The sequence below is a fragment of the Sminthopsis crassicaudata genome, chromosome 2, assembly GCF_048593235.1.
Source record: "Sminthopsis crassicaudata isolate SCR6 chromosome 2, ASM4859323v1, whole genome shotgun sequence".
Classification (NCBI taxonomy): Eukaryota; Metazoa; Chordata; class Mammalia; order Dasyuromorphia; family Dasyuridae; genus Sminthopsis; species Sminthopsis crassicaudata.
This window is the reverse complement of record NC_133618.1, coordinates 226,875,092-226,891,641: the sequence shown is the minus strand read 5'-3', so window position 1 is coordinate 226,891,641 and position 16,550 is coordinate 226,875,092. Positions and strand designations below refer to the sequence as shown.

General features: G+C 37.6%; 1 protein-coding gene across 1 annotated transcript in view; it reads right to left on the bottom strand.

The window, feature by feature from the left end:
• The window catches only part of PTK2B (protein tyrosine kinase 2 beta), a 168,551-nt gene that overhangs the window by 32,366 nt on the left and 119,635 nt on the right, over positions 1-16,550 (bottom strand). The window contains 10 exon segments of the mRNA XM_074288376.1: positions 174-291; positions 1,692-1,793; positions 2,735-2,809; positions 3,552-3,692; positions 4,151-4,205; positions 4,436-4,498; positions 11,324-11,403; positions 12,187-12,274; positions 13,551-13,606; positions 13,608-13,730. Of these exon segments, the coding sequence (XP_074144477.1) occupies positions 174-291; positions 1,692-1,793; positions 2,735-2,809; positions 3,552-3,692; positions 4,151-4,205; positions 4,436-4,498; positions 11,324-11,403; positions 12,187-12,274; positions 13,551-13,606; positions 13,608-13,730 (901 nt within the window).

Here is a 16,550-nt window from a genome sequence, read left to right as displayed (position 1 = left end):
TGTGTAAAGCAATTGGGTTTAAGTAACTTGTCCAGGGTCACACAGCTAGTGTTAATGTCTGAAGCCAGATTGAACTCAAGTCCTTCAGGGTTGGGGTTCTATGCAGTGCTCCATCTAGCTGCCCACTCCTCCTCACACAATTACCTTTTAAAAGATATTTTAAAGATACCCACCTTTTTTGGAACTAACAATGAGAGAGCCCTTGTGTTCACCCTGTATCCGGCAATAGCCATCAATCAGATCAGCCATGTTCTCAGCCTCAGCCAGGGAAGAGGTTTTGATGGATAAAGACTGTAGGAGAAAGACCAAAGGACTAAGATTCATAGGGACCATAGTGAAAATGTACCTAGTGTAGACATGGTGGGGCCCATACAGCATTATCATACAAGTTCCCATATGAGAACTGGGGGGAACCTATGGTCTCTGGATATATCACCTAGGTGATTCCTCTGTTCTTGGGATCTGTTTTTCAGAACAACTTTTTTGGGAGGTAATTGGATCGAAGTGACTTGCCAGGGTCACAGAGTTAGTAAGTATCTGAGGCCACATTTGAATTCAAGCCCTTTTATCTCCAGAATCAGTGCTTTATACCCTATGCCAACCAGCTGCCCCTCTCAGACCTTTTTGAGATCTACTTTTTGCTTCTTGAGATTGATTCCTTTGATCAACTTCCTAATAAAGGAATATATATATATATATGTAATACATATATATATACATAATAAAATGATGTTTACATAGCTCTTTTAGGTTTGCAAAACATTTTACAAATAATAATTCATTTGACCCTCATAACAACTATTATGATGATTCCCATTTTATAGATGGAGAAACTGAGGCAGACAGCAGTTAAGTGATTTTTCCAGAATGATAGAGTATTGACTATATGAAGTCCCATTTGAATTCAGGTCTTCCTTACTCCAGGTCCAATGCTCAGTCTACTTCACCACCTGATTATTGCTAGCCTTAAGTCCTGTTTACCTTTACAAACTCTGATAAAAAGCACTGATATCTTCTCCATAAATTTTCCTTGCATTTGGGATCACCAAACTAAGAGCTTTATATAAATGATCCCATCTAGTTCTTAAAAGAATTTTTTGAGATAGGTATTTTATTATTATTATTATCCATTTTATAAGTGAGGAAACTGAGGCCTGAAGGCATTAGTGAGTCATTTTCCTTCTTACGTAGGCAGCAAGCTAGTAAGAAAAAGAGCAACCATTCCAGAACAGTTTTATATACCTCATCTGATTGTTACAACAAATATGTAAGAGGTTATTGTTATTATTATTATTATTATTATCATTCTTTATTTTATAGGTGAGGAAACTGAGGCTTGAAGATATTAGTGACTGGCCTGGGTTTCTGTAGCTAGTAAGTATTAGACACAGAATTTAAACCCATGTTTTCCTGACTGCAAAGAATTTGAACCCACATTTTCTGACTGCAACTCCAGAAACCTATCCACTATACAATCCTGCCTTAACTGACAGTGGGAAATTGAAGATTAATACAGCATCATGGCTAGAATACTGGACTTAAAGTCAGGAAGAATTGGGTTCGAACACAAAAAAGGGAAAAACTCCCTCTGCCTTCAAGGAGCTCCCATTACAATGGGGAGGACGATAAGGAATATATGAGTAAATAAGAAGTGATTTAATAGGGGAGTTCCTCCACAATGATGATCTCACCTGAGGTGCTCCTTCAATCCCCAGCTGGAGTAGTGCTTGTCCCTCTTCCACCGGTGTACACTTGATGGACTTTATCTGCTTAAACTCTGCCAGGCAGGTGGGCTACAGGGAATAAATGGTCCTTTACATTCACTCAAAGAAAGGGAAACAACATCTAGATTTTGTTGACTACTTGGAACTCAAGGATCAGGTCTAATTAGAATATTTGACATGGGGGAGAGGTGTGTGGGTGACTCTCTTTTTGTGGCATCAAAGAATTGGAAAATAAGTAGATGCCCCATCAATTGGATAATGGCTGAATAAGTTGTGGTATATGAAGATAATAGAATATTATTGTTTTATAATAAATAATGAACAAATTATAGGAAGGCCTGGAAAGATTTACACGAACTAATGCTGAGCTAAACAAGTAGAACCAGGAATACATTGCTCTCAGTAACAGCAAGAATGTGCAATTATCAACTATGAAAGACTTGGTTCTTCTCAGTAGTTCAGTGATTCAAAGCAATCTCAAAAGACTTCGGACAGAATATCCCATCTGCATCCAGAAAAAGAACTATAGAGATTGAATGTAAATCAACACATGCTATGTTCACTTGTTTTTTATGCTTTTTTTCTCTCCCCTGGTTTTTCCCTTATGTTCTGATTTTTCTCTCCCAACATGATTCATAAAGCAATGTGTATTAAAAATAAATCAATCAAAAATCATACAAAAAAAGAAATTGTCCATCATATTAGACATATGTCCTTCCTTCAGAAACTATTTTATAAATATATGATATTAAAATGTCTTTGTATATTCTGTTTTCAAGTGGTGTTAGGTTCTTTTTTTTTCTGTTTTTGTATCCTAAGTCCTAACACAGTGTCTGACACATAATAGGCAGCATTTCTTAAATGTCTGTTGAATTCCCGCCCTCCTTCTATGTTCTTATAGGAAAGGAAATAATATAGAGGGAGTTCTGACTGCTACACCATAAATGGTATCGGGCAGACTTTCTTGTGGCTCCTCCTTTGTCACATGTGCCTTATTACCCCTTGCCTACCTTTGCATCTTGACTTGTCAGCTGACGGATGCCCTTGGGTCCGATGACCAGGTCTACAGTAATATTCCACCCTTGCTGGAAAGAAAATAGAGAATGAATCATTGTATTCAATTCCTTCTAGACATACCTCAAAAATAAGTCTCCAGTAAAACAAAAAAAAAATTTCTTAAAATGGGTCAGCCATTGATTTTGTTTTCTTTGTACCCCCAATGCTGCCACAAAGCAAGTCCTTAAGTTAAATTTAATCCCTCTATTGGCTTAGAATATAAATTCCTTAAATGTGGAAATTTTTCTCTTTATATTTCCTTCACCCAGCTCTCTACATGACATATAGTAGGTTCTCAATAATACTTGATACTTGGCTCGGTTTAAGAGAATGAAGAACAAAGATTTCTTAGACCTTCAATGTTTGAGCTCTGTTAGATTTCTATAGTTCTTTTCTTTCCTCAAGCAGAGACCCCATCCCATCTCTACATGCGCGCGCGCGCACACACACACACACACACACACACACACACACACACACATACACACACACACACTCCACTACCACCAAACAAAAAAAAAATTAGATAGAATCATAAATATCATAAGAGACTTGAAAAGATCAGAAGATTGAAAAGCCCCCTGAATTAATCAGCTAAAACATCATTTTACAATAGAAATAATAGTCGCCTACTTTGTAAGATACACCTCAAGAACACCCAAAGCTGGATGTTGGTTTGTTTTTCTCTCTGCTGGCCTCATTGGGCCCAGACTCTGAGAAACATGGAATCTAGAACTTAGAGAGGTTGAAGAAAGTTGGAGAAGGCATTACTATGAGTTCACAGCGATAGGTCTCCTGGTCGATGTTGGCAAATCCGGCAAGCGTGTTAAAAAATTTCCTGACACATTCCTCTTCCTTCAGGGAGGCGTACTGCTGAAAAGTTTGCTGGATCATTTTTCTGAACTGTTTGGGCTGTAGAGGAGAAGAAACATAAGAGTTGGAGGTGGGGAGGTGGACTCTATTGTAACTCTGCTCTTCATGATCCCCCCCCTAGTCCTTAGGCTACCTACCCATAGGCCAGATAAAGGAAGGACCATAGCATAAACATGGGCAGAGAGGATGCTGTCTATTCTAGAAAAATTCTCAAAGCTTCACTGGAATTGTTGCATTCCCACCCTCTTTCTAGGTCTTATAGAGAAGAACATAGTATAGGGGAGCTCCAACTGCTGCACCTTAAATGGTATATGACAGACTTTGCTGTGGCCCCTCCCCTGTCACATGTGCCTTATTACCCCTAGTCTACAAATTTAAACATGATATAACATAAAATCATAACTGAGAAAATTTTCTTTTTCCTATGGACCACTCTGCCCCTACATGCCCCCTCCAACTTTCCTTTCCCCTGACAACTCCTTTCTTCTCCTCCTCACCTTCAGATTCTCCTGCATCTGCCTTGGGAAAAACAGGTCCAGCCCCACCTCCTTCCTAGAAGAAAAATCAACCAATGACAACTCTTCTCAAACCCAAAGCTTCTTGTCCAATCAGAAATAAATAAGAAGGCTTGGACTAAGGTCCCAATTAGTCCAGAAATGATTAGATCTCCCAATTTAATTCAACGAAATGGAATAAAAATTATGGATCAGGGAATAGTAGAAAGGAAGAAAGGAAATGAAGAGACAAAATGAGGACAATAGGGAAGGACTATAGATACTTACTCCAAGAGCTCAAAGTTGGACTTCTTGTCAAGGGCATTGTGGGGCATATCTTTAAAAAATCTCCTGTAGAGAAAGAGGAGTCAAAAATAGAATAGATAGTGGCTAGCAGACCAGGGCTCAATAACTAAATTATTTGTAGTTATATACATTGGTTTAGGTGGACCCCAAACACCTGGGGAAACACTGAATAAATAATTACATAGCCCCCCCCCCAAAAAAAAACCCTCCCCTGGACCATTCCTAAAACTAGATGCTTTGCCTATAACTACAGGGTACAAGACCCCTACTTTTTTGTGACTAAGTATAGATAGTAGTTCTAGGAGGCATTTGGCAGGGGAAGAAGAGACATTTTTGTCATTTGGTGTGAATATAGAATTGCAATTCCTACACACACACACACACACACACACACACACACACACACACACACACACACAATTTTTTCTTCTTCCTATCACCAAGGAGAAACAGGTAAATATATTCATACATAACCAATATGGGAATTTGCTTTGCTTGATAATATCAATAGTTGTTAGAAAGGCTTTGTTTTTCTTTTATGTTTTTTTTTCCAAGATAGGTAGGCAAGAGGTAAGGGGTAGCAATAGAAAGAGGGGAGCAAAGAAAGAAAGGGGGATTGCAGGTGAGTCTTTTTTTTAACTTCAAAAAACAGAAAAAAGGCCAAAAAGAAGCAAAAGTACAAAAAAGGCCAAAAAGAAGCAAAGACAAAAAGTACATCAAAAGTACATAAAAAGTATCATCAAAGTACAGGTTGAGCTTATATACTTACAAAGAAAAGGAAGTTATACATAATAGATACTTATAGCTTCATAAACAACCTCCTGATATATGAGTATATACAAATGTCCATTTTATTTAGTGTTTGTTAAATTCAGAATAAAAATCTAAATATAAATAAAGATAAAAGCAGATAAAATTCCCTCTTTTTCTTTCTCTTCCTTTCAATCCTCTTAGGCTTTATATCTTGTAATGTTTCTTATTCTCTTCAAAGCTGCCTTTGATATTGTTTTTACTTTCTGTGGGGGGAGGACACTTAGACTTTCACTTTGCTAGAGAGAGTCTCAGACCATATATCCACCTACGTATGGTCTTTCTTTTATATAGCCCCCTATATATTAATGACCTCTAGGTCCTACTCAAAATTAGATTATCCCAGTGAGCAGAGCTGTTCATTTCTGTGGAGAGAAACCAAGGAAACAGCAGCTGATGATATGACCATGACCTTTCCTGGTCATATTAACTATCTAAGTAGCTGTCCCCATTTCCACCTGACAATTTTTATTTTAGAGGCCAATCCCTGTAATACCAGTAATATCCAGTAATCTCTGCTTTTCTGTGGGCCTCACATAGCTTCTCTTGCCATATTCACATGTAATTTAATAAAAAAAAAGTTTTCACATAAAAAAGGGAAATAGTCAAACCACAGTAGGAAGTTTGTCTGAGATAAGAATCATCATGGACTCAGTATTAGAAGGAACTTTGGAGTCCAACCTCTTACCCCAAAATAATTTCCTCTTTTATATCTCTAATTGACAGTCATCCTCTGCTTGAATATTTCCATTGATGAAGTGTTCATTACCCTACAAAGCAACTCTTCTTACTTTCAGACAGCCCTAACTATTAGAAAGGTCTGCTATACTGGGCCAAAACAAGTTTCCCATTGGTCTGCTTGCCTCAGGGAACCAAATAGTATGCAATATATTCCTCTTCTATAGGACAGCCCTTCAAATATTTGTAGACAATGTCATGACCTCCCCACAGCTCCTCTTCTTCAGACTAAACATCTCCAGCTGCTTCTACTATTGTATTTAAATGGAGGGGGAATGGTAGTCAGAAGAGAGAATGAAATAGAGAATAACAGAGACTGACAGACAGCTAGAAGGCTCCATGATGAAGTTGATAAAATCTGAGTTCAAATCTAGCTTCAGATACTCAGTAAGTATATGATTCTGGGCAAGTTACTTTATCCTATTTGTCTCAGTTTCTTCATCTATAAAATGAATTTGGAGAAGGAAATGTCAAGCCATTCCAATATTTCTACAAAAAAAAATCCCAAATGGGGTCATAAAGAGCAAGGTATGACTGAATCAACGGAACAACAATGGAAAATGGAGAAAAGACCAAAATAGAAAGACTCTTACTAACTTGTCCTTTTCTCTCTCTGCACCCTAAGCCACTCTGTCTATAAGATTAGTGACTTTTTGATCTCTTAAAGACAGCTTTTGATGTTCATTTCAACTAGATTTCACCTAGATAAAAACATCTAATGGGTGAAGGCTGGGGGAAAGCAGAGCAGAGGAAGACCATGGCTGATGGGAACTTGGGGAGGGCACAGACCTACTAGTTATACCATTCTCAAATATTAATAACAGAGAAAAATGATCACAATAAAATGCTCAATTATAATTTTTCTATTAAAAATATGCTACCTTAAATAAAAATAGCCATAAAACTATGAATGTAATTAAGGTATAACACTAATAAGAGATATCATTTGACCTAAATTGCTTCCTTCTTCCTGATCTCTATTTGTTATCAATCACTATTCAAATTAGAGTACAAATTTACTCTGGCCTTTTTCTGAGACTGTGCCCTAGCTACTTGGCAGTTAAATCCATGGACCACTTTCTCTAGTCAGGGTAATTACTTGAATAACACATAGTGTTGATTAACCATTCTTCCTCCATTAAATTCTTCCATTGAAATATACCATTTATGTCTGTATCCCAAAGAGATTATAAAAGAGGGGAAAGGATCTATATATGCTAAAAGGTTTGTAGCAGCACTTTTTGTAGTGGCAAGGAACTGGAAACTAAGTGGATGCCATGTTGGGAAATGGCTAAATAAGTTCTGTATATGAATGTAATGAAATATTATTGTTCTATAAGAAATGATGAGTAGGCTGATTTCAGAAAAGGTTAGAAAGACTTCTATAAACTGATAATAAGTGAAGTGAAGAGAATGCTGTACATGGTAACAACAAGATTTTGTGATGATCAACTGTGGTGGATTTGGCTCTTTTAAACAATGAAATGATTCAAGGCAATTCCAATAGACTGGAGATGGAAAGTGCCATCCACATCCAGAGAAAGAACTACGGAGATTGAAAGTAGATCAAAGCATAGTATTTTCACGTTTTGTTTTTTCCCTTTTTATGTGATTTTTCTTGTGCAGAATGACAAATAGAAGAATTGCACATGTATAATCTACATCAGACTGCTTGCTCTCTTGAGGAGGGGGAGGAGAAAAACTTGGAACTCAAAGTTTTGCAAAGGCGAATTTTGAAAACTCTCTTTGCATGTATTTTGAAAAATAAAATACTCTTAAGAAAAAAATTTAAAGTAATATGTCATATATTTATAGGATGAAAGAATGAATGAGAAATATTTGTTATGAACCTATTTTAAGCCAAGAATCCTCCCATGCTATTTCTGGGGATTTGTTTGTTTTAAAATTTTCAATATAGATTTATATAAAGTATTTTACCCTCTTCATCTTTCCCTTCCCCCTCTCCCTAATTATCTAAATGTATTTTGAATTGTCAGAACTGAGCTTCTTTTTAAAATTTCATAACAGAATCATAGGATCTTGAACTAAAAGAAACCTCAAAGATCATCATCCAGCTCTAATTCTAAAAAGGAGAAAACTCAGGCACAGAGAATTTTAACTTAAGATCATACATCAAGGAACCAAAAGAACTGTGATATGAAACCAGGTCTCTCTGATTCCAAACTCTATCTTCTTTTTATTTTTTTTCCATTAAAACATTTTATTTACAAAGCATATGCATGGGTAATTTTTCCAACATTGACCCTTGCAAAAACTCTATCTTCTTTTTAAACTCTATCACATCGCAATGACTCCTTTGAGTTTCTTCATATTTGTTTATTTGAAGAAGCACTCTATACCCTATCCACCCATACACACATATCTGGAAAATCACCTAAAATCAATCAAATCTCAAAAGAGAAAAAGTCATATATAATAATAAAAGTGTAAATTTATCTCTGATCTGATCCAAGTAAAACTAATCATTCTGGAAATAGGAACTGATTAGTCATTGCTGTCAAGGTCTCTAAATCAACACATCCCTTGAATGCTTTCTAATGAGTTTATTGTTTTGCTTACTCAGTTTATTTAATGTTTAAATTATATTTTAAAACTTGGACAAAGTCAATCTAATCATTAAAAAATGGAGAATTCAATTTGTGGATAGGGAATACCAATATCAATTTATGGGCAGGGAAAGAAAGAGAGAGGGACATGAAGACAAATTATATGCAATAACCACAAATATATGTATGCATACACAAATATACTTCTTTTTTAAGGTCAGCAATTGAAATTTACTTGATAAGAAAAAGGGGTAAGTTTAGGGTTAGCTAATGAGCTAATTAAATACAATCAATATTTGTAGTTTTTGTTATTCCTGTTCAGTTGTTTCAGTCTTGACTGATTCTTTGTGATCCCATTTGGAATCTTCTTGGGTCATTGTTGGGTCATTGTAAACTTTTCAGGTAATGGAGATGGAGGCAAAAGTTATAGGCTTGATCTCAATCACTCAACCAATGAAAAAATAAGCATTTATTAAGCACTTACTACGTCATAAGGCACTATGCTAAGGGCTGGGAATACAAAGTCAAAAAGAAAAAACAGTTCCTGCACTTCAGGAGCTTGTATCCTAAAAGAAAAGATAAGATGTACATATTATGGATATGTACATATTGTGGATACAAGATGCCCATAGAAAAGAAGCCACTAACAAATGGGCAGAAAAAATGGATGAGGAAAATGGTATTAGAATTAAGTCTTGCAGAAGACATAGATAAAAGGCAGAAATGAAGAGAAAGCAGTTCAGGTGTAGGGACAGTCAATGCAAAGGCATGGAGTCAGGAGGTAGCCCATTGTAATACATAGGCTTGGACAGAATGGCCAGTGTAGCTAGGGGAGTAGAGTATTTAGGGACAGATTGGGAGGATGTTGTTACTCTCCTTAGTAACACATTTTAGAAGGCAATGGATTGGGGAGGGAATAGGGACAGGGACAGAAGACACTGAATTCTGGTTTAGACTTGTTGCCTTTGAGACATCCAGTTCAAAATGTCCAAAGAGGTAGTTTGCAATGCAGAACTGGAACTTAATAGAAAGACAGTACTGAAAGTATAGATCTGGAAGTAATTTGCATAGAAATGATAGTAGAATCCATGGGATCTGAGGAGATCAGCAAGTGAAAAAGAACAAAGGGAAGATGACTTAGGTTGGAAACTCAAGGGTCACCCATGATTAATGAGGGCATGATATGAAAGAAGATCAAGCAAAAGACCCTATTGAGGAACAGTTAGACAGTTAGACAGGTAGGAGGAACAAGAGAGGGGACCACAAAACTCCAGAAAGGAAAGAGCATGCTGGAGGAGAAGATAGTAATAAAGTCAAAATGGCAAAGAGATCAAGGAGGATCAATACCATCCATTAGACAGAAAAATTAGGAGAACATTGGTAATTTGGGAGAGTCTATATCCTCAGATCTGTGGAAAAGGAGCTAACTTACTGATTGTACTGCTTTATGGCTGATTAGCTGAATGGGTACCATACTGAAGATATTCTGGGAGAAATGATGGGGAAGGCCAAACATAGCAGCCTTGGAAGACAAACACCCTCTATTCTATATTCTTTTGGGCACATTTTGCCACAAAGCCAGTAATTCCTTCTGGCATGCTGGAACAATTGAGGGGATTCTCTTCTCTTCCCAACACTCATCCCTCTCTGGGGACTTCTGGAAAGTTCAAATCATCCACCAATATGGAGTTGAAAATCCTGGGTCTGAAGTCATAAGATATGAATTTGAAATCTAGCTCTTCCACTTATGACCTGTGCATCTTTAAGCAAAGCACTTAACATCATCGAATTTTAATTTCCTTATCAGTAAAATAAGAGGATAAAAAAGGACTAGAGGGACTTTAAGTTCTCTTCCTGCTCTACTCTCATGGCCATCTTTAGGCATCCTGCACTCTGCTTTATAGAACAAAAGCCAAAATTCTCTACTGACCCTCCAAGTCAGTAGGATAGTAAGGACTCTCAACAATCTCCCCAAAATTTAGAATGGCCAGAGAACTGAGTAGTTTTCCAATGCCACCTCCATCCTCTGACTCTCTCTCTTTGCAGCAGGCTGAGGTAACCTTGAATAAGGTATGTACTAACTTGGAAATGTAGCTAAGTAACAATGTTCTTCTGTCTCTGTCACCATGCAGGATAATGTCTAGACACAACTGGGTGTGAAGACAAAGGAGGACTACTGAATGGAGAGGCATTTAGACAGTGAATGAACAGCTAAGAATAGAATATCAGAGATGAGATCAGAGAATTCATCTAGTCCAACTCTATCCATTGTGAAGGTGAGTATGCCAAGATACAGAGAAGTGAAATTACCTGCCCAAGGTCTCTGAAGCACTCAATGGTCTTCTGCCCCTTTCCCCTGCCCCAGACCAGGGCTCTGTCTATTCCACCAGAGTGGAATTACCCTGCTCAGAATAGTTTATAAATGAGACTAGAAAATTGGGTTGATTGTAGGAAGCAAGACACTTTAGGGCTAGGTGCTAAGAAATAAACAAAGAAACTGCAGTTAAATGTAGAAGGGAGGCAGGGAGAATGGGCAGAAAAACAATTCAATGTGTACTATCAAGCAGCCAAGTCTTAGTAGCCAAGTCTCAGATTTTCTACTACTTCTCCTCTCTCCTGTTTCCTTTCTTTGGCTTTTGGAAAGAAGTCTAGATTAACTACATATAGGGAAACCAAGAAGAGATGGGCAGTCACTGTCCATGGTACCTGGCTCTCACCCAGATAATGCCCTAGAAAGAGAACAGAAGTCACATACCTGAGCTCCAGACAGCCCAGTTGGAGGGCCATGCCTTCACTGACCTTGCTCGCATAGCGTTGCATATAGTCATTCCGAAGCTGTGGAGCAAAAAAAAAAAAAAAAAAAAAAATGGACATCAATCAATGAGCATTTGTTAAATGTTAATATATATACTAGGTACTCACTAGTATACCAAGACAAACAAATACTCCTGTCATCAAGGAATTTACATTCTATCAGAGGAGACAGCATATACATACATAAATAAATGTAAACTAATGATAAGGTGTTGAGAGCATTAGCAGCTGGGAAGATCAAGAAAGGCTTCATGTAAGGTGGGGCACTTCAATTGAGCTTTGAAGAAAACAGGAGATTCTAAGAAGCAGAGAAGGAATGTGTTCTAAACATGGAAAACAGCCAGTGGAAAGGTATAGAAATAGAAGATGGGCCCTGATCCATAATCTCTTTCTTTTTACCCTTGTTGAGAGCAAAATATTCAGTCTTTGTTTTGCCACTGCCTTGTGATATACCCTAAAACAAGAAACTCTTTCCTAGGACCTCTTTTCTCTTCTTCAAGAACTTAATCTTCCAGGCAAGAAAGTTCCCCAGGAAAGCAAAAGTGACTGTAATAACCTTGAATAAAGTGTTAAACTAGGAATATAGAAAAATGACAGCATGGAGGCTGCCTGGGGAGCCAGCTCTAACATTTAGGATTCCAACCTAGGCAGAGTAGGGAATGTGAATAATAAGGCCAGGGAATGAATTCCTCTACAGAGTTGCCTGGAATGGCTCCCTGTAAATGCTAGCTTTTATTGGGTCCCCTCCCCCACCCCTGCTCCCAAAGAAAGAACAAAGGAGATTCAGGGTTTTAAAAGCCTCACCTGCTGGTAAAAGTAAAGCAATGTAGTTCTGTCTTCTTTCAGGGCCTCCATGAAGTCCTCTGGTAAGTAGCGGATCTGAAGGTCATACCTGAGGCAAGAAATTCAGAACCTCTGGTCTGGGGTAGGATGGCTGGTGCCTGAAGCGGGTAAAAGGGCCAACAGAGGAGGGGCAGAGACAGACAAGCAGCCTGGCACTCAGGGCTGTACGGGGCTTTCTTTGAACTCTTAACCAAAGCCTTTTCCCTCCCATGGAGACAAAATAGGATGGTGAAAAGAGCTATGGTTTTGGAACAAAGGAATTTGGGTTCACAGCCCACTCTTCCACTTGCTACCTGTATGACTTTAGGCAAACCATTCATGTCTCTGGACTTCAGTCTCTTCACCTATCAAATGAGGAGATCAGACTAGAGATCCCTTCCAGAGCTGGATTTACCACCCAATGTTGGGGTAGAAAAGTGAGAATCCCATAGTCAGTGTCCCATATTCTGCTTTAGCACCTACCCTATTACATAGTGATTGCCTTTTTGACTACTTCAAATAATAGTAATAATAATAACCAACATAAAGTAATTTAAATTTTTCAAATAACTTTTTATATTTCACCTCATTTGAGCCTTGCAACACTTCCATGAGATAGATGCTATAATACTATCATCCCCACTTTACAGATGAACAAACTGAAGCTCAGCAAGCTTAAGTAACTTATTCAGAGTCATGCACTTAATGTGCCTGAAATGCTAGCTATTATTAATCCATATAAGCAAATTCCTTCTCTTGCTAGATGAGGAAAGTGAAGTCCAGATTGGTCGAGTGATTTACCTAGGATTACAGAGGAAATCAATGGCAGAGCCAGGATCTGAACACAGGTCCAAACCCACTGGACCACGCTGCCACTTTCTGATTTTGAAGTTAGGTCTATGGACGAGGAAGAATACTTCTGGACTAGGACTTCCCAAGTAGACCCTCTTTCTGTGGTGCATCTATTACCTCAAAGTCTCAGAGAAAGTATGGGGTTGGTGGAGAATTCCCTAGACTTCCAGTCAGTCCACTCCAACACATTCTTTACTCTATTATTGTTTTGTCATTTTCAGTCATGTCCAACTCTACATGATCCCATTTGGATTTTTTTAGCAGAGATACAGAGGAAATGGTTTGCCATTTCCTTTCCCAGTTCATGTTACATATGAGGAAATTTAGATAAACAGAGTGAAGTGACTTGCTCAGGTTCACACAGCTAATGAAGGTCTGAAGCCAGATTAGAACTCACAAAGATGAATCTCCCTGACTCTAGGACCAGCACTCTGGGCACTATGGCACCACCCAGCTGCCCATTTCTATCCTAAGGATTTGCTTCTCTCTCCTACCTCCACTCAGCTTCGACGTGTAGACACTCATACTTCTCCTGCACCTCACCCACCGTTCAGCTGAGGGTGCAGCCAGTGGATCTCATCGGATTTCATGTGTTTCAGTCTCAGGCCATAGCACTCAGTCAGCTGGATGTTGGGCCCAATCCGCCCACTTAGCAGGATAGAGGTGATGATCTCCTAGAGAAAAGATGAGAGGGACAATGTGAAACTGAGGAAGAGAAGGCAAGAATCACAGATTTTAGGGCTAAAAGAGAGGTCATCTAATCCACTGATCTCATTTTCAGAAAAGGAAACTGAAGCCCCAGTGAAGTTAAGTGCTTGTTCAGGCTGAAGGCAGTAGAACCAGGATTTGAACAGAACCCCATATCTATTTCCACTGTCCATAAGGGAGGGAACAGAAAGAAGATGAAATTTGGGGTAAGAAAAGATGATATGGGAAGGAAGAAAAGAAAGGGATGCATTAGTAAATTCCTGCAAAGGATTTAAGTCAAAATGCCAATTATTAATTGAGTTCATAAAATATCCAAGGTATCCTTTTAGAATATTAGGAATGGTGAGTGAAATAGAGCAAAATTGAAAGTGAAGCCTATTTGATACACACACACACACACACACACACACACACACACACACACACTAGAGTACTAGGTTTGGATAAGGAAGACTCTTCACAATGATTTCAAATCTGACTTCAAATTCAGCTGAACTGGGCACCATCATTATGGCAGAAGATGAAAATTTGGGAGTGAGGAAATCTGGATTCTGACATAGGCAAGTTACCAATCTCCTTGGACCTCAGTCTCTTCATCTATAAACTGAAGGGACTCTACTAAATGACTTCTAAGATTGTTTTCTCTGTCTTACATTCAATGTCTTAGGTCTTTGACTATGAATTACTACCAATTCATGTCTAATTGATAATAGTCCATCTCTCAGCTTTAGGCACATTTTCATTACCTATACCCCATGCATGAATGCTCTCCTTCCTCATTTCATCCTCCTGCCTTTCACAAGTCCCAGTTAAAATCTCATCTTCTGTTGGTTCCTCCCTAATTCTAATGTCTTCCTTCCATTTTATCTCCAATTTTTTCCTATACAGAACTTGTTTGGACATAGTTCCACTAGACTTCAAACTCCATGAGGGCAGGATGCCTTTTTTTTCCCCTTAAATCCCCAAAACTTTGCACAGTATCTGACACAAAGAAGGTACTTAATAACTGTTTACTGACTGGGATACACTCCTGATTCACTTCTATTTGGAATAATCCCTTGTTTCTTTCAAAGCATAGCTCAGAGACTAAGTCTTATATGAAATCTCTCCAGATGCTCCCAGTTATTAAATGTTTTTGTTTTCTCTCTCTTGAAATTACTTTATATTATTTTGCATATTTTACATATATACATGTTCTTCACTGTATAATACTATATGCAAAGATGTGCTGGAGCCATTTCAAACCACTTCCTATGATGGGACTGTTAAATTTTCAATATGTGTACTACATAGATCAGGACTTGATTTATTGTTTTGTTGACTGTCTAGACTTAGAAAAATTATGGAAGAAAAGGTTAATAATACAGATTAAACTTAAAAGTATTTCTTGCTTTTCTAGAAAGTTGATAGTTAAGCATTTACCAGCATACCTTTTGCTATCCCCTTAGTAGAAGGAAAATTCCTCGAGGGCACAAAGCTTGTTTGGTTTTGTATTACTCAAGCACTTAGAAGAAGGCCTTACTAGTATGTAGAAGTTACTAGATAAGTGATTATTGAACTGAGTTCAAAAAGTACATAGCAGGTTATTAAAATTATCTTTTCCTCTTCTGAATGCCTATAATAACCAATAGTAACTAACATATAATGCTTCAAAGTTTACAAAATACATTTTATCTATTTGGTTATAAAAATATCATGAGATAGATATTATTTTTAGAGACAAAGAAATTGAAGCTGAAATAGGATAAATGATTTGCTTGGGAGTCACACAGCTGTAGGTGACCAAGAAAAGATTTTATCTCAGATGTTCCTGACCCAAAGTCCAGTATTCTATCTACTACCATCTAACTGCCCATAATACTTTGCATCACATTCTGTATTTTATCATTGATTTTTACAAATTTTATTACTTCATTTTCCCTACTAGACTGTGAGTTCCATTATAGAAACCAGTCCTTATTTATTTTTGAATCCTTACAATGGTACAATGCATTGCCCAAAAACTCATTTGTATGTGTTGATGAATGAATGAACACATTAAATGAGTACAGACTAGATGTGAAAAGTAATATGCCCTGGTAGAGATCAGGAATCTAATTCTTTGCCTAATTCCTTGCCTTAATTTAAATTTTCTGTAGCTAATTTTCCTCAGTAATACCTGACATACATATAGCACTTTGGGGTTTAAAAAATTCTTGATAGATATTATTTGTTCTAAATTTCCTTTCAATCCCTTCAATGGGATCTATTGTCCCCATTTTATAAATACATACAGATAACATTGTATTCATTTCATTATGCTCCGAAATATTATAGTCCCCTAAATGAGGTTCATAACCTTCCTAACCATTCATATAGGAAAAACCAAGTTCATGAAAAATGATGTTCAAATTATGACAAGCAAATGCACAAACAACCTACAGAACCTATGCATATCCAGGGAGTCCCACATGCATGGAGTGTTAGAAAAATAGATAGACAGAGCTAGATATTTAAACAAACACATGTGTTATATATAGACATGTGTGCATACAACTTTATGCCTATAGATATACATATATATCTATGTGTATATGAGACAGCTGGTGGTACAGTGGATAGAGCATCAGGTTTGGATAAGGAAAACATCCTAATGAATTCAAATCTGACTTCAAAAACTTACTAGTTGCGTGACCCTGGCAAGTCACTAAACCTTGTTTGCCTGTTTACTCTTCTGTTTCGTATTGGTTGGTATTATTGGTAGAAAACTCCAGATAGTGTCATGAAGAGTCAGACATTGTTAGGAT